At 38.7% G+C, this 23032-nt stretch overlaps 1 protein-coding gene across 3 annotated transcripts in view; it reads left to right on the forward strand.

The window, feature by feature from the left end:
• LOC105197401 (amyloid beta A4 precursor protein-binding family B member 1-interacting protein) overlaps window positions 1-23032 on the forward strand; it is a 129149-nt gene that overhangs the window by 28749 nt on the left and 77368 nt on the right. For all 3 annotated transcript variants that reach the window (XM_011163724.3, XM_039446158.1, XM_039446159.1), the window contains one exon: window positions 13083-13212. In XM_011163724.3, the coding sequence (XP_011162026.1) occupies window positions 13114-13212 (99 nt within the window). In that variant the 5' untranslated portion in view covers window positions 13083-13113. The remainder of the gene's footprint in view (window positions 1-13082; window positions 13213-23032) is intronic.

A 23032-nucleotide genomic window follows, 5' to 3' on the forward strand; every position in this document is an offset into this window, starting at 1 on the left:
GTGTCCTGTGCGGTTTTAGATCGGAAAGAGGAACGCCTATATATGAGTTTATCGCCTCGATGTCGATCGAGAATCGATTGTTTTCTGCGGGCGATGTATCCGCGGATTAGAAAGTCCTCGAAACGTTTCCATATCCTGAATCGCGGGGAGAGGAAAGGTCAGTGGTCTTGGCCAAGGAGTTTTCTACCGCGGTTATGATTCTGCGGCTGCGTCAAAGCCGGCTCGTCACGCAACGCGGGCATTCGTGCAAACGCACCGGCCGCCGCCGTGCGAGAGACCGAGAGGCAGACGAGCGGAGAGCGTAAGAGAGAAGGACAAGGCAGGAGGAAAGAGAGATGGATGAAACGATAGGGGAAATGAGAGAGGAGAAGAGCAGGACTACAAACGCTGGCTTTAGCGGACGGACGCTGATACGGAGCCTAATAGAAATATCGATTTCGAGGGTCAACGCACCTCGCAGCGATACCTCTGTACTTCGTGCATAATTCTTCTTAAAGAACATCGCCGTGGTCGCGCGCGATAAGCGCTGAAAGAGGTTTTTCTTCCCTCCTTCCCTTTCGAGGAAATTTGGCCGCGAGGAACGAGAGCCGCGCACGATTATGCTTTAGATCCCTTTTGCTTTCAACCTCTGGGGTTATCTGTGAGATAATTGAAAAAAAAAAAAAAATATATATATATACCGAGGAGAATCGATACCTAAATGTATCGTTAAGTGAGCCTGAAACTTCATTAGAAATGAAAATTAAAGTAATAAGGTTCCTTTCGATACTATCTACTGCGTCTCCAAGTATAAGTTAATTAAAGAGTGAATCGGAGAGAACTTCTGGTCTCATTAAAGACGAACAAGCAAGGGAACGTTCTACAGATGAATCTAAATAGCCTCTTACGAAAAGCGACTTGACTCTTTTACACGTAACTTTTCCGAAATAAGAGAACACCGTTCGCGCAGCATGATTATCGCTAATTGACAGTAAAGTATCCTTACTCCGATATTGTTGAATACGCATGTATGGCGAAATATCGGATGAAAAACGAATGTTCCCGAACGTATCGGTGGAGCTGCTAGATTTCGTCTAAAATCTAGTAACAATCGTAAGCACTATATATATAGCCGAATACAGCCAGCGGCGCGACGCGGCGCGGTTCCCCCACATCCGATAAGATTCAGATCGCACAAGATTTACATCTCGGCTGAGAGTCATGGAGCCGATGGTCTCGAGAACAGGCGATCGCGCGCAGGATATCCAGACCGGATGTGCGGCTCTCGTCAAGTAACGTGGGTAACGCGGGTAACGCGATCGAAATTCTATATTTAGAAGCGGCAGCACCCGGTACACGGAGCGGCGCGCGCGGACGGTAGTCCGCGTATGGCGCAGCTATTCCTGTATTCCACGATCTGTTCTCCTTCGCCCGCGCCGTCGTTCTCTTCGTTTTTCGTCTGCCGCGCGGCGCGGCGCGGCGCTCCGCCTGGGGAAATTCTTCGAGGGCGGACGGATGGATGCGCCGGGCGAATGCAGAATCGCGTTCCCCGCGACATCGGTCCTACCCCGACGAGCTTTGAAATATTTCCTTTATCTCCCGCGAGAGACTCCGCTCGCAATTAAATGCAGTCGCGGCTTTCCGCGAGCCGGGACGTCGTTCTCGCGATATTTAATCCCCCTCGAGGGATTAAATATTCATGCTGCTCGGTCGCTCGCTGCGTTCCTCTCGCAAAGCCATCTTACACTTAAAGGTCGATTTAACCGTTTCGATAACTATGCAGCGTTTGCACTGATTCTGTAACCGGGTTGATAATAGTTGATTAGTACTATGAACGCACGATTTTCCCTTACACGCTGGCGCTGCGCGCTGTTTTGAAAAAAATCTGTTTATGCGCGCGAGCGCATCTGCGATTTATTTCGGAAAAGGCTTTCGCTAATATACGATGGGCGGAAACGCGCGGCGATTATTCGACAAAACTGAAGAAACGCGCAACGGCAAAGTAATCAAAGAGATACTCGCATCGTTCCTCGTAGAAATTAATCGCTGACTAGACGCAAATGATCCTCCGCCCCGAACAAAGAGTCATTCACGATTGGCGGCACGTCTTGGCGTTATATCTCGATTGTCTGTATATTGAGTTACCCGCGCGCGCGATATGTCTCGACAATCGTTCATTCACTGTTGAGTCGTGTATTCGTAACTCCGAGTTTATTTCGTCCGTGCGCGACTTTCTTTCGATCATCGCATTTGCTTTCAGGATCATGAATGATTTACCATCCTCAAGCTCCAGACGCGGATGAACCGTTGAAAACTAAAATGGCGTATATCTAAACAATTTTCGTTGTCCCATGTGTCAACGGTTTATAGAACACACAAGTCAGGATAACATTACGCGAAATATATTAGTTTATCATATTTAGATATGTATATATTATGAAAATGCAACAATCGTCTAGAGTCATTTACCTTGTTGCATTTTGACTCAATCTCACGTTGAACTTTTGTCAAATTCTGGAATTATTTACAGGGTAGCCAGAAAGCTACGCAAGTTTTAAAACTTTAATAACTCCAAAACTATTCAAGACAATTTATTCAAATTTTTTTTTAATGACAAAAAATGTATGGGATTTATTATTCCTAATGGTAAATATTTTCAAAATGGCCGCCATTGGCCTGGATGACATACTCCAAGCGCTTGAAAAAATTCCACATAATCTCCATCGTTGCTTCAGGGATTTCACGAATGAGTCGTGTGATGCCTTCTTTGAATTCTTCCACTGTTTAGGGGTTGCATTACAGTTGATTGCTGAATGCTTGATTGACGGTCCACTTGGGTACGGTATGCTCTAATTGTCGCCGCTCCGCTTGATCTATTTTGGTAAAAGAGCTAGACAATCTTTACTCGATCAGATGAACAGAGAGAGTTGACGCCATTTTGAAAATGACCATATGCTCATCAAATGGTGTAAATAAAATCCATGGAGGTAAGAATATCTGGAGGGAGCATGTAAAGAGAATCATAGGCGAGGGGCATGACTCCAAATACGGAAGGGGAATCATTAGTCGCCATCTTGGATAGGAACACTCATTAATTGGTTATTACTAGAAAAGCGATAGTTGTTTAGTAACGCTAATACATTCAAATATAAAACAAGAAATAATAGGAAATAAAACCGAAAAAAAAATGAAAATGTGTTCCTAAGCAAGATAGCCGTGACTGAATCTTCCTTACGTCTTAGGAAGCATGGTTTGTCTTTATGCTCCAGATATTCTTACCTCCATGATAAAATCCTATATGTGTTATACATGATTCCCATAGCAACAGCATTACTTCAGTACAAGTTTTTAAATAGCGCAAAATTTAAAACTTGCGTACCTTTACGGCTACCCTGTATAAATTCTAGCAACTTTAATACGATATATATAAGGTTTGATAGGTCGTGTTGAAACGTATGTATACATATATGAATTATTACATCACCAGGAATTCCTATATAATTTATTTAGGTATATAGGTCACGATTTCGCGAATGCGATTGATAATATAACTCTTTCGCTGGTTACGTAATACAGAATGCTAATTAATCGAAAAATAAATCGCACGCCACTAGAACTCGTTTAAAATTATGGTGACGTGATGGAAAGTCCGTTCGCGATGACAGATCGCGCGATTATTTCGTCGCTCTTGCGTAACGTAAACTGCTCTCGTTATAGAATCTTGCACACTATTCTTGGTAAAGGATTGGGTCTGTGATTCGTTTCTTCGTGGAAATCTTCACATGTGCGGATCGGCGCTTAGGCATGGCTGCTGGAAAGCCGTCAATATTGTGATTTTTCCACGAAACGTCTTTCGTTCGCCAAACCGGATTATTTTTCGAATGAATCACGAGGAGCGAGATTCATTCGTCAGTCTGAGATGCCCGAACAAATGTTCAGATTATTTTCGCCGGATGTGACTACACTGTCACAAAAATAAAAAGAATATAAAAGCGTCCGTTTTACGTTATAGATTTGCAATTTTATTACATACAATTTCGATATAGCTTGCATACATAGTTTGCAAGCTTTGAAAATAGTTTTCCGTTCAGTTTCACGCGATCAATAGCTTTTTCTCTCCTTTTATAGCTCCACTCTGCCATTAAATATTTCGCTCATACGAAGGATGAGTCTTAAATTGATACGTACGATTATCAGCGACAGAGTACACGCAAATCAGAAGGGAAAAACGCTTGTATGCAATCGATACTTGAAACCGGATATCGTTTGCGTCGTATTTTGCGAGAGCGCGTTTGCGGTGCAGCGCAAACATGACGCCGCGTCGCGTCGCCGTTATTCGACGTCATCGCCTGGCGAGCCGGAACACGCGATGTAGAACAGTCTTGGCATTCATGCCGATTCCGATGAGCCAGATACCCGCCGACTTATTAACAAGGGGAAATATGAATGAGCCTTTCGGATACTTGCCTTCGCAAGTGATGCACGAGAGCAACCCTATATCAACTATTACCATTGCTGAAAAAACAACGAGTCACGCACTGAAGTATTTTGGCATCGCGACCTATTCGCGACGTTACAATTAATAATTCATTTAATCGATTAAAGGTTATTACTAGAAAATTATGAGAAAAGTTGTATCTAATAAATCGCCAAAGAAAATTATTTTGCTTTATATACGGCACTGCCTTCTCTCACGCGCAAAAATTAGCTATTAATTTTATTGTTCAAAGTGTTACTCGTATAAAAATGAATGGCTCGCAATTTGTCGGATCGCGAATTGTAGGTAACACATATCTGTTAATTTTCCCATTATTTTCAGTTGTATAGGCAATCCAAAACGTTCTCAATCTGGTACTCAAAGGAGTTCGAGGTCGATCTTTTCGCAAACGTTTATTTCATTGTACTTCCGCGAGTCAAGTCAGTTCTGTCCCTTTGTTCATATAGTTCCTCCTTTCACTTCGTCGCTATCTCGCTCTCATTGCCAAGCTCGGCAGAGCTCTTTCTCTTTCGAGATCGTCCTCCGACAAGGAGGAGAATCGCGAAAGTGCGTAACGCGGCGTCGAAGGCGCCACAAAAGGAAGAAGAGCGTAACAAGTCGGTGGGGAGCGAACGAATATGGAGTGCATCGAAACGAAACGAGGAGAACGAAACGGGAGAACGGAAGAGAACGTACGAGAATCTATATAAAATTCATTAAAATCCATTCTTTCTTGTAAAACTTAATCAGCTCGACGTTAATTGATATTTAATTCTTTCCTTTCTTTTAATTCTGTATAAAAACAGTTTTATGAAAGTCATGAAAAAAAGTGAAAAAGTTTTGCGCAAAAAAAAGATTCGCGGCCAGTTTGGCGTACCTATCGGCGAAATTTCAATCCATTTGATCTCTCGCGAAAATCTCACGTATCTTCATTTTCACCGGTATCGCATTGTTTCCTGTTAAAGTCTAGAGTTGCAACTTTACCATTCATTTCTGTGCACTTTCTTACATTGCGCAAGAATTGCACGTATCACTTCTATTACACGCACACACAAGCACTGCAGCAAATGGATACGATGGAAATTCTTGATAAACAGCGTCTTCTTCATCGTTAATTATAAACTTTCGAATCGCAATTCGTTGAGCATTAAAATAATTCTGAGACATTTAAAACATTTTTAGATAATCATAGGTCGAAATTCACAGCATTATCACTGCCATTAATAATTTAACATATCTCTGTTAACATGAATATTTTATAATTATTGCGTACATATTACATCGTAGCTATTCTTGGTATTGGTTTCGATCACGACAAATGTCTCGTTCAATCAAGATTATCGATGATGTATGATGCTTAAGAGTTTTCTGTGGAATGTATTTATCGCCAATTAAAGTTTCCAAGGTCTAAAAACGCTAAGATATACGACGTTATTGTTTTTGGCAAATGAAGCAAGGAGCTATATCCTCGCTGTTATATATTTCTTATATTTCGGAGCATATGGATCGCGGCAAAAACAGCGTCAAATACCTATTTATTCTTCGTTATTTAATCGTCCGCAACTTTTTAGCTAAATAATTTCACTCGTTGTTCACGTCATATTACTAAATTATAAAACTTTCTTTTTTATTTATTAAATTAATATAATTTATAGTGTTTATTCCTTTTCTTTTTCGTATTTAACATTTTCATATATTTCACGTACGTCACGTTCCTCTTTTAATAAAATGTTGTTTCATTATTACTATAAATTAACAAAATTATTTTTAATTAAATTGCGGTTGGCTAATACTGTTAACACACCATTTTTTCCATATGTAAATATGTATTAGAAATATAATGTGTGACTACACACAATAATTAGTTGGTCTAGTTGTTGGAATAAACAATAATAATTAAAGAAAACATTATCGCAATGCTCGATAATCACTTTGGAAATAATTGACGGTAATACTTCCGCAATGAATGTTAATGCATGATTTATGTATGATTTCAGAATAGGCGATATATCTTTGTTGTTAGCGAAAATGCGTATGAGATCCCTGGGAGAAGATACCTCCTAACCAAATTGCATTCGTCGCGCATTTGTAATTCAAATATCGCATCATTGTCCGTGGATTAACACGCCGGAATCTTTTGCTCAGTCGCTCGCGTGAGGCGTGAAATATTGGATACATAGCACTAGTTGCTTGTATAAGATGACACTGTCGCGTTAAGGATGCCGTCATTGTCTACCGTAATACTTACTGTTGTACAGGATGTTCCAAAAGTTACGCATTTTCTCAAGTACGATGTAAAAAAGTTTGATATTTCTTTATAAAGATATCGAAAAGAATGGCAGGCAGATTCCTGCAATATTAAGAAAAACGAGCGTGATTTTTTAATTGAAATTTAAAGTAAAGAACAACTTTTATTTTGACACAAAGAAAATTAATGGGAAAAGTATCTTTATAACGGGTAAATGGATAATTTCCCTCAACAGATTATTTACATAAATTGTCAGAACTTCTTGCCGTAAAACTGACGCTATTTCACGTACAACGATCCAATAAATAGATATCATAAAAACGAAATTATTTGTTAATTTACGATAAACCGCACGTCCCTTTTCTTGCGGACGGCACGCAACAATCCGGAAGGATTAATATCTGTCTTTCCGGACGCGTGCCTTGCGTGCCGAGACAATCGCGTCGCTCCGTGCAAATTGTCTTTAATCGCTCTCCCGACGCGGACCGCGGTATCTTCTCGAAGGTGGTACGAAAACCGCTGGGCTATTATTTAGCATCGCCATGGGCAACGACGGACGGTGCTTATCGAGCGACACCGCCGAAGTAGCACCCATATAGTGCATCACTCGAACCAGTGTACAGTATTTGCTGAAAGAGCTTCTAAAAAAGTTTCGACAATCACAACTGCACGTAAAGAATCGGCCATGAATAATTTACCATGGCATAACTGGTGCTTACACCGTTATTCTGGAACAGCGGCTATTGATTCGGTTCGCCGGATAAAAACGATAGTGTCGTCAACGTTTTATTCTGGGATGACGCACATGCGAAGCTTCAGGAAGCCGTGACTCCGAGAATAACGATTGAAAAGTATAACAAGCCGTAATTCACGGTCAAGTTTTGATGATGAGAATATTATGAAACGAATAACTCTCGAGTTATGAAAACAATTAAAAACAATTTGACGAGCAGTAAAAACGCGTATAAATAACGAACATTTATTTCGAACGAACGTGCTTTAATATGATTTAATATGGAGCTCAGTCGATTGAAAGGATAAATTGCAATTTAGCAACGATGGCATTTTCGGTGCCTTGTTTCACTTTTCTAATTTCGCGACCAGTTTGTCGGGGCTTCGCACATCCCTCCCGAGGAATCCTTTTTCGGAGAAACTTTTGAACAGTCGGTGGAGGGTTTCCCCGAGTACACACGTGAGTCATCGGACACCCTTCGAGCACCCTCGGAAGGAGAGAGATCCGTTGAATCCATCGTTCCGGGTTTTCTCGACCCTCGTTTCCGTGTCCGCGGAATTTCTTTGCGGCGGGGCAAGCTTGTGTTCCATAAGGCAGATCTGAACACGAACGCTAGAAGGTGAGGATCGATCGAATCGGGGCGTTGCACGGAGAGGACCCTGCGTGAAAGAGGAGATAAGGCTCGAGGAAAGACGGTGCATCCTTCCCGAGGGTGACTTCCGCCATTGCCGACAGGAATGCGAGGCGCTCGCAATTTTCCTGCAAACACCGCTTGTACCTTTATCACCTAATGTAGTTGCGCATCACACAATTTACGATAAAATTAACATTAAATCACAACTTAATAGTTTCGTTAGTCGTGCGTTCTATTATGTTTACGCAGATAATTTAATCAAGTAGCATGCAAAATAAAAAGATTAGCAGCAAATTTTTACCTGTTTTATTTTGTAACTCTCGCGTATTTTGCGTAACGGAGATTTAAAATTACTCCAATTTTATGTTGAATCAAATGTACCTAAAAAAAAAGTATTTCATAAATAAAAGTGAAAAAACGTACAAAACGTTCGATATCTCGTCTCGTATCGGATTTTCTTCTTATTACCTACGAGCTAAACGATACTGGTTGTTCCAGTTCCATGATATCGGCTCGGATATCTTTTAACTCGATCAATACCGATATGTTTCCGTGTCGCATCGACCTTGCTATAAACTCGATTACGAGTCATCGCATGCCAACATGTCGATTCGACGACAGTCTCTTTCGTTCCCTGCCGCCTCGCTCGCGTGAATCCCTGAGGCATTTTCGCCAAGAAGCTCATCCCTCGCGTTGATCCTCACGATATCTCGAGTACACTCGTTTCGCGAAGGGATTTCTGGTAAGTCATTCTGCTATACCCTTCGCAAGCGAGAAGATATCACTAATTCGACGATAAACGCTTCTTACAAGCGTTGTGGTACGATATCTCGGTTGAGATTGACTTGTTGATAACACCGCCGTATCGGAGCGTTTCAAAGAATTCCTGTATACTGAAGTTCGTTCTCTCCTTCTAACCATTTTAACTTGAATTCTACCGTTGCGGAATCGGAATATCTATAACCAGAACTGTCAGTGTTATTAGCTGTCGATTTATAATGCTCTCACAGAATCACGTGAAGAAAGGGAAAGGAGGCGTGCGAGTTGCGTTAGAGATTCAGCAGTTTCACGATTACTTCGTTGGAGTCTGAATAAAGCTGTTTGCCGCTCTGACACGATCGATCACTCTGGTCGCATGAGGGATGAACCGTACATAGTCGAAGAGGCGCCTCGTTATCGATGTAGGAACCCGTTTCTTCGGCTGAAAGACAAGCCGTCCTGAGCCGTCTAGCTGCAACATCGGTTATGTCGCCGCTGCTGGAGAAACGGGAGTGCTTTGTCTGCTCGTTGCATTATTAATCGAGCAATCGATATCTCGGTCTATGTTTCATGTACGCACACCCATGGCGCTTACCCATTGGTGCCGTATTGCGTTGTTCCATCAATTTGCGTTGTTTCCTCTCTTTTTGATTTTATTCAATACGCTACCTTCCGCTCAACTAAAATTTTTATAACTTTTCCTATCGAGATTAGAAAGTTAGAAATTTTCTAATTTTTGATAATTATTTAGCAGTGTGCTCTCAAGAGCTATTTCTACACTTATTTTTATACTTTAATGACAATTAGAAATAATAACAGTACTATGAACAACGTGATAAATTACTAAAATTAAATTTTTTATTGCACTCTTTGATTTTATTCAATGTGCTTCCTTCCGCTCAACTAGAATTTTTATAATTTTCGCATCGACGAGATTAGAAAGTTAGAAATTTTTTAATTTTTGGTAATTATTTAGCAATGTGCTTTCAAGAGCTGTTTCTACACTTTTATACTTTGATAACAATTAGAAATAATAACATTATTATGAACAACATGATAAATTACTAAAACTAAATTTTTTATTGCACTTGTATGTTAGAGAATTATTCGATTTGGATTTGCATCTCTGTGGTTCAAATTTGAATTATTCGGAATTTTTGAATCTAAGAGTTTTGAATGCAAAAATGATGTACATTGACAATCTTATAAAATCATATTTTAAGTGACTTACATACAAAGAACACAAAATCTAAAATTGAGTCATAAGACGTCTTTATGTCGTTTGGATATCATATAATCAATATTATTTTTCTTACATAGGAATCTATGTATTAAAATTCAATATAACAGTATTAAAATTCAATATAACAGTATGTTGTTAATTAAAAGTTACATTGTAACACGTTTTAGCGTTTTAATTTGATTCAATTCAATTGAGTGAAATGTTGTTAATTCGGTTCGATTCGATTCAGCATCAAAAAACCTTGATTCGCACACCTGTGCTAAATGTACAAAGTTGATTGAACTACATAAAATTCAAAAGTAACGCGACAGCGGATTGAAATTTTTTTCAAAATGTATTATACAATGTTACACATATTACAAGTATGTTTCAACTTTATTGAGAATTTCGTATCTCTCTCGCGTCTTATTATTTCATCCTCCATTACGCAAATGAGAAGCGATAGTTAAATGATACCTTACGGTTATCGAATATTATATGGAAGAGGAAATCACATTATCAAGTCGTATTAGCGTTTACATGTCGTCGAAATAAGAAGTGCTGAACGATCGCGGAGTGTCGCGAGTATGACATTTTCTACGCTCGTCCCGGCGACAAGAAAGTTACATCGTCCGGCAAGCCGACGCGCTATGCATTTTCCGTCCTTGCTGCGCGTGTTCCGCGATCCGCGCTACTATGGCCGCTCTATCGCGGTGTAAACCTTGCAAGGACACCTCGTCCAGTGCACCGTAAACCCGTTCCTCTCTCGCTCCCGTCTCCTTCTCCCTGCTGCAATTAGCGGCGCAGTTTCGCGCTACTTCGGTGGAATGCAACGCTATTCCGCCCCGACCGCGAGACGATTACACTGCACCTGCGTGGCGTGGTGTGGCGTGGCGTGGCGTGTTTATGCAAAAACCGCCCGGCGATGCGCCATTCAGCTCGGGCATGCACCCGCGAGTTCTTTTCTATCTAAAAGTGACCCACACGGATCGCTGCTATTTTCCCACACGCGCTGCCACGAGAGCCTCAAGTATCAGCCTTTTCGCAAGTTGCCACCTGACAATGAAACGTTAGAAATAAGAATACCACTGCGGCGGAATTTTTTTTTTTTTTTTTTTTTTTTTTTTCTTTAGACCTCAATTCTTTACACGTGCATACGAGATGTAGATAATTATAGATTATTAACTATTTGTCAACCAAAGTGTCATGTAATTACAAATGTTGAAAAACATTCGTGAAATGCGTTTCCACAATGAGAATATTTTCGTGAATATTTTTAGTCTCAAACTCTTCGCGCTGCAGGAAGTGCATTTTACGAATTAGAAATTCTAATACCGATATCGCTTAATCGCGGAAATGCGATTGGCTAATCACAGAACTATGCGGTTGAGGTAAGATCTCGCTGGTACCGAAGGTCCCTCGAAAGGAGACAGCGGAGGCAAACGGTTGCATTGCTGCGGCGTGACGGTATCGAAATAATTAACCGTCGTACGCGTGCATTTACCCGGAGTGATGCCTAACGAGAATCGAATTAATGGAATCGATACGGTCCACCTGCAATCGTTGCGACGCAGGGGAGGACCGGTCTGTGCGCAAGTGCACGCCACAAACGGGGGATGCGTTTTGTCGGAATAGTGCAAAGTGGGGAGAGGACGCGGCGCAATGAGTTGATTTCTCTCGAGACAATCGGGCGATTAAATTAATTACTGGTAATGGCGTCGTGCGCACTTGACCGCGATGGACGGCCGCGACAAATTAATCTAATGTCTCGTTAGCACCGTCTGTAATTACGGCTTAATTCTTGACATTTACCTGCTGTTTTTTAATTCCGGAATGCACGCCATTTCACCTTAACCCATTTTGCATATTTGTATCGCGCTCGGTGGAAAATAATATGTCCGCTTGTTATTGCGAAATACATCTGAACTCGCTGTAGCGATTAATATTATAGAAACAAGATATTATTTGTATAAATTACGTTTACTCTTGTTATTTAACATTTATATCCATTATTCGTCTCAAAATTAAATTTAGACAATTACTAACAGTCTCGCTGACTTATTTTACATATAATTGTATTATTTTACGTCTGCGTCATATTTAACTATGTTGTTTAATTGAATAGCCTCCATATTTAATTACTTCCACATCCAATAAGATATTTTACCGAATTTAAACAAGACGAGTGTAGATGTGTGTGCTTCGGGGTTAACTAATTACAACGAAGCGGAATTCCACGTTTTAATTTGCGGCACGAGCATATCTAATTATACGAGTTAATGAAAAGGAATTGTGACAAAGCGACATTTATGCTCGCGTTTCTACGATCACAGCTTCGCGATGCCATTAACGGAAATTTCGGGCCAAGGCCCGTTCAACACTACTAAATGTTTCGTCAACAATTCCGCGCCATCGCAGCTAGTAACCGCGAGTTACCCTCGAGCGAACAAAGCTACGTATTACGTAGACAGTACATATTTGTCGATGACATACTTGCGTGCAGCGCAAAGCGAAGGCGACGTATGGCGTCGACGCAGAATTATGCGAGATATGATATTTCCTAAATTTCCATAATTTCCCGAATTCTACAATTTTCCATATTTCTATAGCCACTTGGATATTCACTTGGCTATTTCTGTACTCTATATTCAAATTGGTAATAACACAACGGTGCGCTCTGTTAAAGAAACGTACTCGCAAAATGTTGTCAGAGCACTATTTTATAAAGCAAATCGGTAAAAGCCAATTTCGGTAAAAGCGTCGCGCTTGCCAGCGATCTCCTGTTATTTTATCGAATTTTATTGCAGTTGCTTTAATTTCTACAAATTCAGTGTGGCAATATTGCGCATTTGCATTTTATTTTAAACTCACGCAATTAAATTACTGCGATATAGAGAATTTCTTGTATATGGAATTCCTCTCTCCATAAAAATCATCTATACACCAGATTTTATATAAAATAAAAAATAATATCTTGACGGAAATAAATATTTTGAAGGAAAAATCTGACGATTTGAATTTTCTGTGCAGGAAAAACGATTCAACGGACGATCGGCTCGCCATGGAGCGATACGAGGAAGAAGCCGAGGATAGTGACAACGAGACAGATCCTGAACAGCTTCTGAACGAGTGGCTGGGCGAGTTGGACAGCCTGACTGTGGTGAGTTTATATTTCTCTTCACGTGGTTTCTTCGTTAGCTATTTTACGGTCACGAACCCGCGAACAACCGCCGTTGTGTTAACAGCGTGTAGGCAGCTAAACGTTCCGTGAAACAATCATAAATATTCTAAGCGTCTGAAGAAAATTGGAAAAATAAATTTTTTCCTTTCCGCGAAAACAGTTTGTGTAATAATACAAACCGAAAAACCGACCCTAAAATTCTCTCATAGCAGCAATATTAATTCATCGTGAACAGCAGGCGTACTGTTGAATATTCTGCACAATTGCAAACATCATATGACATACTATCTATTAATTATACAAAGCACATATGTAACTCAGAGATACATACGAAATTGCAAATATTAGTGCATGTTACGGCAATTGATCGTAAATGATATACAGAACTATACATGCCTTGAAACTATTATACATAACATGACCTTAGGCTACGATGATCAATTACAATCTTTATGTTCGTGATGAAGTAAATATACTGCATCTAATTTAAGTAATCGTTAAACGTTAAATAAAACGGTAGGCCATGGTACAAATTGGACGTCTTTAATTAGACGTCTCTGTTACGAGACGGTATGTGGGGACTGAAGTAGAATCGCTGTCAGGCAAGAAATTTCGATCTGATTAGTTTGAAAGACGAGGCGATCCAATGAAGAGGCAGCTGACTAACTGCCTCTCTTGAGTACACGCTTCTCAATTGGTGTCAATTGGCGCGTGGTCTAAATGATTTGCTAGTAGCTAGTCGCACGAGAAGTCGCTGACGTGAGTTTACTTCCTTGAAAAGCGTGCACGTGTTTCCATGCATGTCTGCGATTGTATATTTGAAGTAGTCGACGACTGTGGAGCATGCTGACAAGTGGATTATGATTTTACATAACAAAATGCGCGCGTGTGAACCGTATTATCGATAAACAAAAAAATTCATAAATCCGTAAATAGAAAAATGTAAATGTTGCGAATAAATCTGGACGAAATCGTTCGATTATGTAATTATTTATAACGCTACAAAATTTTTTTTTAGTAAATGTTTATTTTAATATTTATCTTAATATCTTTTTCTTGATTTAAAACAAATATTTCCTAAGTTTAAAAATAAATCAATTTATACTAGTTAATAGTTATTTAAATTAAGGAAATGACGTTAAAATTATTATATTTATTCGTACATGAAAAACCTTTTTTTCAGCGTAGTTCCAATAGTTCAATATCGTAATTAAAATATTTGCAATACGTTTATTTATTAATACAGCAATGCCACATTTTATTACCCTACCTTCTAGACATGAACATTTCATCGTAAAAATTTTACATAATTTCATATAATTCGGTCGAAGGTTTTTCGAATTGGCGTAGAGGCATAAAACAGATTCATTGTTTGCGTATCTTTCTGGCTCACGATCTTCGCGATTTGCGCAATAGCGAACGCAAAACGACAGAATTGCCGGCAATTGACGTGTCCGAGTGATTACGACGCGAACTTTGTTCAACGAGTAGACCAACGTTCGTTCTTGCTGAGTGCTTTTAGCGCTTCCTGCCTAGAAGCTCGTGGCCTGTCCTGTGGTCGTCTCTAATTTCATTAAATCGCGGATAATCGCTTTCCTGACGGATCCTCTGTTATATTATTAGTTGTGTTAGCGACTTTCAGCACGCTCGCAGACGCGATTTTACCGAATAGTCGGCAACGCGCGATCCGCACAACGTTGTTACGAAGTTCGAGAATTTCCTTTGTCGTTAGTTCCAGGCGGTAAAAGTTCGTGCATTCACTTGGTAAAAGTCCTTCCCCTCCTTCCGCCGCTTTGTCGGAGTGACAAAGAAATTTTTAGATTAATCCGCAGAAACTAGCGACAACTTATTCCGCGGACATTTCATTTCTTTTTTTTTTTTGGACATCGCTTTCCTCCTGCTATTTGCCGTAATGAGCTTTTCAGCAGAACTTCGAACAAATCTTTGTCATATTATCCTGTCTTAAAAACTTTAATATTGTCAACTTGTACAGCGAATTCGTTTTTCCTCGGGCTTTCTCTTGATACCTGTTGAGTATCTCCTATTTTGCATACAGACGAGTTCATAGGTCTTCTCGAGCGTAGATTGTATTTTTAAGACTATAACCTCATAAAGAGAGTCGCAGGATATTATTAAATTGAAGGAACACCGTGTACGCGCTGTTTTGTTAAACCATGTTCTAATTAACGTTTTATCTGATAAACTATCTCTTTCTATATATTTTAAATATGATTCTAGTCAGTTTAAAAAGTTGTCCCTTGACGTCGTCGATGAACAATGACTTGGACCTCAGTGAGGACCAATGGCCATCAAGTTCGATTGGATGTGATTTAAAAATAGAAATATTCCTCGTACGAATTATATCTTGAACGTCTCTCACGAAACCCGCGGCTTCTGGTGAACTAGGGTGAGTCTTAATTACGATCGTGGCTGATCTGATTGCGAACACGACGCCTCGTCCTCGAGGAGTAAAAGTATTCGCTGAAAGTGAAACCGTAACGAGTAACCTTGAACCTTTCTGCAAGCCGACGGCGCACGACGAATGGACACTCGAGAATCGAGTCTAGTCGGTGAAAGATGGATGAGTAGAAGTGCGCGAGCATATCCACTTGCACTTGGTCGTTTCGCGGCGAAGGTCCGGCGAATCGATAGCCGAGCAATTGGGTGTCATTGCCCCGCCATCACGCGATGTTTACTTCACGGAAGTCAAAATCGCGATCGGGGAAATATAAAGTGAACGATCGATCGGAAGATATTGGTAGATAACTCCTATCGGTAAATACCGTCAAATATGTGTCAACCCCATTTCTGTATTTGCGTTTGTCGTTCGATGCTCCTCGAGATTCGAACCGAGTTGTTTACGAACAAATTGCTAAAAAAAAAAAAATAAAAAAAAAATCATAACAGACGAGGATAGAGGTGACTTGTGGAAAGGTGATTTGTCTGACATTTTCTCGCAGTTCGTCAGCTGAACTTTGTCATCGCGATCACATGATCGTCGAATGCTCATTTCGATGAGTAATAAACGCTTACGGCATTGAATCGTTATCGAGATATGAATTTCCTATGGATCTCGCGTGCAAACCTCGTGGCGTTTCACGAGTTGCGTCGCGTCAAGAACGATAAACAAGCAATCGTCCGTGCTTTCTCTTCGCCCTGTTGCTTTCCTCTTATTTCTTTCACTTTTATTTCGAGATCGCTCTGGGATATAACGCAAGAGGCAACAGAGAAAGAGAGACAAAGCGAAAGAGAGCTTTTGCTTGCACTTGCACTTGGCGATGCAACGGAGGTCGGTCAAGGCGCCTGTGTACAGATCGATAGTCTGGCAACGCGGAACGGATAACGTTGCAACTGTGGTCGCTGACCTCTACGTGGCCACAGAACATTCGAGAGAGCGTTGGAACAGAACGCTGAAGTATCTTGCGAAATACTATTAGTCAGAACCGGGTCATCGTCAGTTTTATCGTGCACTCTAGAACGCCTTCTTGTGAAGTGTCTAACCAAACCTTGAGATGCAAGATTGCGTAGCTTTAACATAAAACTTAAAAAGCCAATAAATAACCAAGAGAAAAGTAAACAACATGTATATTGTTGTTTTCTATCTATCTTTCAATAAAGGTAAAACTATAGAATTAAACTATGCGCATTTAAATCAAGCGGAGTACGCCAGATCGAAGGATAAAGCGCACGAGATACTGAATATCCATCTTTTGTGATGTTTTTTTCTTCTTTACGGAAATAACATTTTATTTTTTTCATTTTTCTGTTTCGTTTCTACACTCCGTGAATTATTCGTGATGATTAGGGCGTTACGGTGCTGGATGCATTATCGTGCACATTGGTTGGTCGTTCCAGCGAGACGTGAAACGCGCTTTGGGATAATTCGCGTGTCACGAATGTACTGTAACGCGAGTACACCGAGGTGTCCAATTTGCAGTCACATTCCGCTCGGGGACCGGAACATTTTGCGCGGAGCCTCACACACGAAATTACTGTGTCCCGCTAAATTGCATAATAGCTTTTCTCAGAAGACGCGCGACACAAACGTGTTGTCTCTGCAGATTCATAAAATTATCTCTGGACGCTCGACATTTTCCGTGAGATAGTCAATTAATTTTTTTTTTTTTTTTTTTCATCAAAAGAGCAGAATTTAAATTTCTTGTACTTTTAGATATAGTAATTTGGACGATTAAAAAATAGTGCTGTTTGTATTTTTATAACAATATAAAAGAAGAGAATGAAGACAATTTATTTATTTTTGCTTTAATGAAAGTAGAGTATATTTTTATTACCATGCACCTTTGTAATGAATATTATAAAAATGAAATATTAAATTAACTGACTTGACATTCGTTTTTTGGGTTATATCGCTACGATAAAAATTGTTTCTGCGACAATTAATATTTTTTATTTTTAGATTTATTTATTACGTAAAAAGACTCATCTCTTTTTAATCAGCAACTGACAAACGCCTGAAATTATTTAATTAAAAATTGGTTATATAAAATTTCCAATCATACGTCGTGAAAAAATTATTTGCGTTATCTTCGGTAATTGTTTAAATATCTCTTACGTCATCTGGTTCTCACTAGGAACGATTATCTTGAAAACTATACTATCTTTACTGCATACGTTACCGACAACAGGCAGTTTCTTGCTTCGACACTGGTAATGCAGGTTTCAGCCTTAACATGTTTCTCTCTTCATGGTTTCGCAGTTGGAACACGTGTGGAGCTGATATCTTCATTAGAGAGAAAATGTTGATCGGGAAAAAAATCTTGATGGTCCCGTAGAAGAGTGATTAATCCGCACAGTTATTTGGGCTTACAATTAGCGAACGTACGAATCTGTTTAACGGATACTCGTACATTTATGCATCGAGTACAGTAATATACAAACGCTTTCATAAGTAGCGCTATAAACATTTTAGATATTTAATTTAAAAATGAGAAGAATAAAAACTAGATTCTACATATTTTTATATATATAGAAGAATAGTGAAAATTAAGATCGATATTTTGTATAACTTTTTGTACGTAAAAAAGACAGAATTTTGATGATACATCCCTTCAATAATTTCTTTATACAACATTTAAAAAATTGTTAGATACTTTTTAAGAGACATTTAAGAGACGATAAAAATTGTGTTACAAAAATTAAAATTTTAATAATGTATTTAAACGAGAAGCGATTAAAAATTGTTAAAATAAGGTCCCGATGAGATCGTTCTGATAGAGCTCGCACAAATATGAATTTTTCGTAAAGAGAACGTGTAGAAGCAATTTGTATTTTTTACCCAACGTACCGCGAATGAAAAATGTACCTTCATCAAAAACCTGCAGGGTTCGTAATATGGCTGTTCTTCAATCGCCGATTTGATTGATAAGTCTCACGATCCCATGGCAGGCACGCCAAACTTGTAATTATCGAATTCACGGTACGGCATGACAAGCTACGTCCCATTACGGAGACTGATAAGGCTCAAGAGGCTAAATCGTTCATTATATCATTTGATCGTTCGTATAATGAGGGCAAATCGGAGCGAGTGCGAACGGCGAGCCGTGCCTCGCGGCGAAATAGACAAATGGTTAAGAGCTTCCGGTGGCTATTAACATGCGGGCTTCGTAGTATCCGCATCCGCGCCGGGACTTCGTGGCCATCCTTAATCGCAACCGAGGCCAATGAAAGCCTTTGTTCCGTAATATTGCTGTATCCGGCATGGTACTTGTTCGCTATTCTTTCGTTGATCTAGAGAAACTCTAGGGATATTCGTGCGTGTCGTCTTTGAAATATCTCAAGTGTAGAATTGTAGAGAAAATTATTTTTGTCAATTGTCATAACGGATTTTTTAATTAAACACCGCTCTTAACATACTCATAGCATATTAGCATAAATAGTTCTATTATGTAACGAGTGTTATTTACATTTATTCTTATTCCTCCGTTTTTCGTGTTTTCTTCTTAAGGTGATGCTAAAGTCGTCTTTTTTTATCGATCAAACGTTAATTTTCGGGCATGCCGTTCTTCTAATTGCATTTACAGATTTAAAAATCCTTTTCCACAATTAAAGTATAGACAGTAATGTATAATGGACGCTATATAAGGATAAGAAAAATAAAAAAAATTGAGAATAATTTTCTAATTTTTTTCGTTTTCATTATCCTTATATAGCGTCCATTATACATTACTGTCTATACTTTAATTGTGGAAAAGGATTTTTAAATCTGTAAATGTAATTAGAAGAACGGCATGCCCGAAAATTAACGTTCAGTCGGTAAAAAAGAACAACTTTAGCATCCCCTTAAGAGGATGCTAAAGTAACAGAAGAACTTCCTCAACGTCGGTCCTACAGATCACTGCTAATTATTTTTCGAGCAAGACCAGGCTATTGCTCTTTGTCCATTGCATAGATCTGTCTTTGTTTTTTGATTATTTCGCCATCAGCGAAAAATCCTATCAACTACTGTTGACTACCATACTGCTCTGTTTATGACAGTTTAGCTTCGCTGAACGAAATACGCATGAGGTAAAAGCACATTAAGATATCTTTTTTGTTAGATGTTTAATCGTAATTTCACGCGGTCAGTGTTATTCGTGCATGTTTTCTGAAGTGCGCTCTACTATCATTTTGTACGTACGAGCTACACAACTTCTCTGTTAAAGTAAAGTTAACCTCAGGTGATGGCTATACGAGTGAATTTTTAATGATTTATAAACTTTTGTTCGATTTTCTTGTAAAATTGACTTCAGCGCACTTTCTTTTTACGCGTATTTTAATTCTAAAACAAATTTTTGTGATTCTGTAACGCCAATTTGAAGATATTTAGTGCACTGTAAATGTCGATAATTCATGGTACTTTAGCATCCTCTTAATTAATCGCAGTGGAATAATATCTTTAATAATTGTCCACATATGGGGCGAGGTTTAAGCACACGCAAAAAATTATCCACTTAAAAAAATAAAGGCTTAATTATCGGATTATCAATCTGGGACGTGTATTACACAGTATACGAACGGCCATGAGATTATCGTCAATTTTAAAGCGTACAGATCCATCAGCAATGACCCCTGGCCGCAATTATGCCTTTCGAAAAGCCTAAACATCGTGTGGAGAAGAAAATTAGGTGACCTCTTGATCTTGGTGCTCTCAAGACTCCACCATACGATAACGTATAAACTTCGTTAAGATCGACTCGACGTTTCTTCGGCAAAGTCAAGTAATATTTTTAATTAACAGTCAAAGAAGATTACGTTGGAAAAAATGTTCTCAATTCCAAATCCGTTTACACATTCAGGAAATCGTGTTCTATTGTCTCGTTAATAAAAATTTCCCATAAATACCATCATGGATATCCCCCATGTCTGAGTAATTTTTATTCATGGAAGTTTCTCGAAATTTTGAAAATAATTAAATTATATTATATTTTGTTTCTTTTTCTCAAAGTACAGACATTTGTTCTAAAAACTTAAAAATATAATTTGTTAATTTTCAGAAACTTTTTTAACCACTTCAAATAGATGAAAAACTGATCGAACGCGAGTTACGAACAAGGTGTCTTTTTTTAGATAATATCTTAAGAGTTAAACAAGTATTATAAACTTAAATTATAAAAGCTTTGATTTTTATAGACACAACTTTTTAGTTGCATGTGTAAAAAGAGACGCAAAGTTAATTAATTATTTCGTTTACTTGTTGAAGTTGAAGAACCAACGTCTATGTTAGATGTATTCTCTCTGCTGTAAAACTATGAATGACATCGGGTCATTTGCTTATTCCGACATTCAGCGCACACTATTCGCGCTTTTTTTCCTTTTCTATTGAGAAAACTAGCTCGAGCTCTTCAGGTAATCCAAGAGAGAGAGAAAGAGAGAAAGACGGAGGGAAATGCGAGAGAATCGCTCAGGTAGCAACGCGCTGCACGTGCCTAAGGGCAGCTGTGCAGTTTGGTCGACCTTCTTCCCGCTCGTCCATCCTCGAGAAACGTGTGCCGTAAAGCGATCCTCATTTCCGTGTCTCCTCTTCGGGGCTTCTGTTTTCGTCGGTTTCTCTCTTGGGGTCAGATGAACCGTTATCAACGCGCTGGTAAAATAAGAAAAGCGAGCATCGAGAAAAGACGGAAAAAATCGTTTCGTATCGCGCGTGTTTCCATGCACGGTGACGAGAAAATATCGCCGAAAGGTCTGAAAATTTCGTTTTTAAGAATATTTCACGCGTATTTAGGAAGAGAGCCTTTAAATTGGTTTTTAGGTAAAATTTAGAATAGAATATGTTAATTCCTTAAAATGCATGTAAGAAATATTTTGGATTATTCTCGACATATTAATTAATAATGAGTTGATTCATATAAATAATACTAAAATATTAATTTATTAAAAAATACTTAATTTCAGCACACTCTGAGAATAAGAATTATTAACAATGTCTATTTTTTATTTATGACGTCGTAATGTGATCTGAATGTTTTATACCTTATTAATCATTAATGATAAATGAATAAATTATCACGACACTGTATGATTAATTATTGTAACACTTGAATTAATTTTCTAATTTTCTTTCACACATCTCTCGAGAAGGTAAGCGAATGAAAAACAAAAATTCTGTGGTGAGTTCAGCCACGCGTCCTGCTTGCCATCTGTTGCGCTAGTCTCTAATCTTGTCAGATAAATCTTATGCGACGTGAGATATTATCTTTGACGCAGCATTTTCCGTGTGGACGAATACATTTAATTTCTGCAGCCTCCCAGATAGTTCTGTGCATCGTGCAAACGTATCCTTTGTCAAAAAGTTGATGCCCTTTTTAAAAGCAAGGAATTTTTTTGGGTTGTTCGGAAGGATAAATAAAAAAAAGATTATATCTAAGTTAATTTTATATTTTATTACAATAGTGTGCATAAAACATTAATATTATAATTATTAATTAACGTTGTTATTACAGAAATCGTCTTTAGAATTCCGTAATTGATTGCTCGCGTTTGTGAGTCACAGTCGTGATAAGACAATATAGAATAAAATAGAATATATTTTAAATAATCTCAATAAAGTCAAGCTCAGTGTAAGGGAATAATAATAAAGATAGACAATTAGGCCTTTAACGAGCAGTATTTATTCCGCATAATAATACAATTAGAGAAAATTTATAACACTATTATTAATTATAAAACCGGAATAAAATTAGTTACGGATACATTTAAACGCGTTTCTTACTACACAGAGTCTTCATCATTGAAACTTAAAAATATAAATATATTAGTAGATTATTCATTAGTAATCCGGTTAATTATTGCGAATCACAGAAATCCCATTTTGAGTCTTCAATGTTAATTTTTGAGATGAACACGCCAACGGTGAACAAACAATTCAATAAATAAGTAAATAAAAAACAGCTAATAAATAATAAAATAGTAAAAAATAAATTAGTAACAAATAAAACAAAAAATGTAACGCGGTCCATGAAATAAAATTAAAATTTAAAAAATTTGAATTAAAAAGAATTTATTTTATTTTGGATTCTTTTTAGACACACAATAATTTGCCTTTGAAGATTCGTAGGATGAAATGTCAATTTATGACAGATCGAGATAGAAAGAAATATACACTCGCCTGGTCTGTCCTTTAGCTGCGCGCTCTCGACACTTTGAACAGCTTAAGCCTCGTCCTGGCGCATATATCCATCGTCCTCTGGGTTGCAGCTGCCTCGTAGTAGCAGCACGTGTTCCTCTTTTCGGGGCAGGTGGTTGGCGTCGTTAAGCAATCGCCTCCCCCTCGACGAAGACCGAGATTTGAACGGCGTATATC

This window comes from Solenopsis invicta, chromosome 2 (assembly GCF_016802725.1).
Source record: "Solenopsis invicta isolate M01_SB chromosome 2, UNIL_Sinv_3.0, whole genome shotgun sequence".
Classification (NCBI taxonomy): domain Eukaryota; kingdom Metazoa; phylum Arthropoda; class Insecta; order Hymenoptera; family Formicidae; genus Solenopsis; species Solenopsis invicta.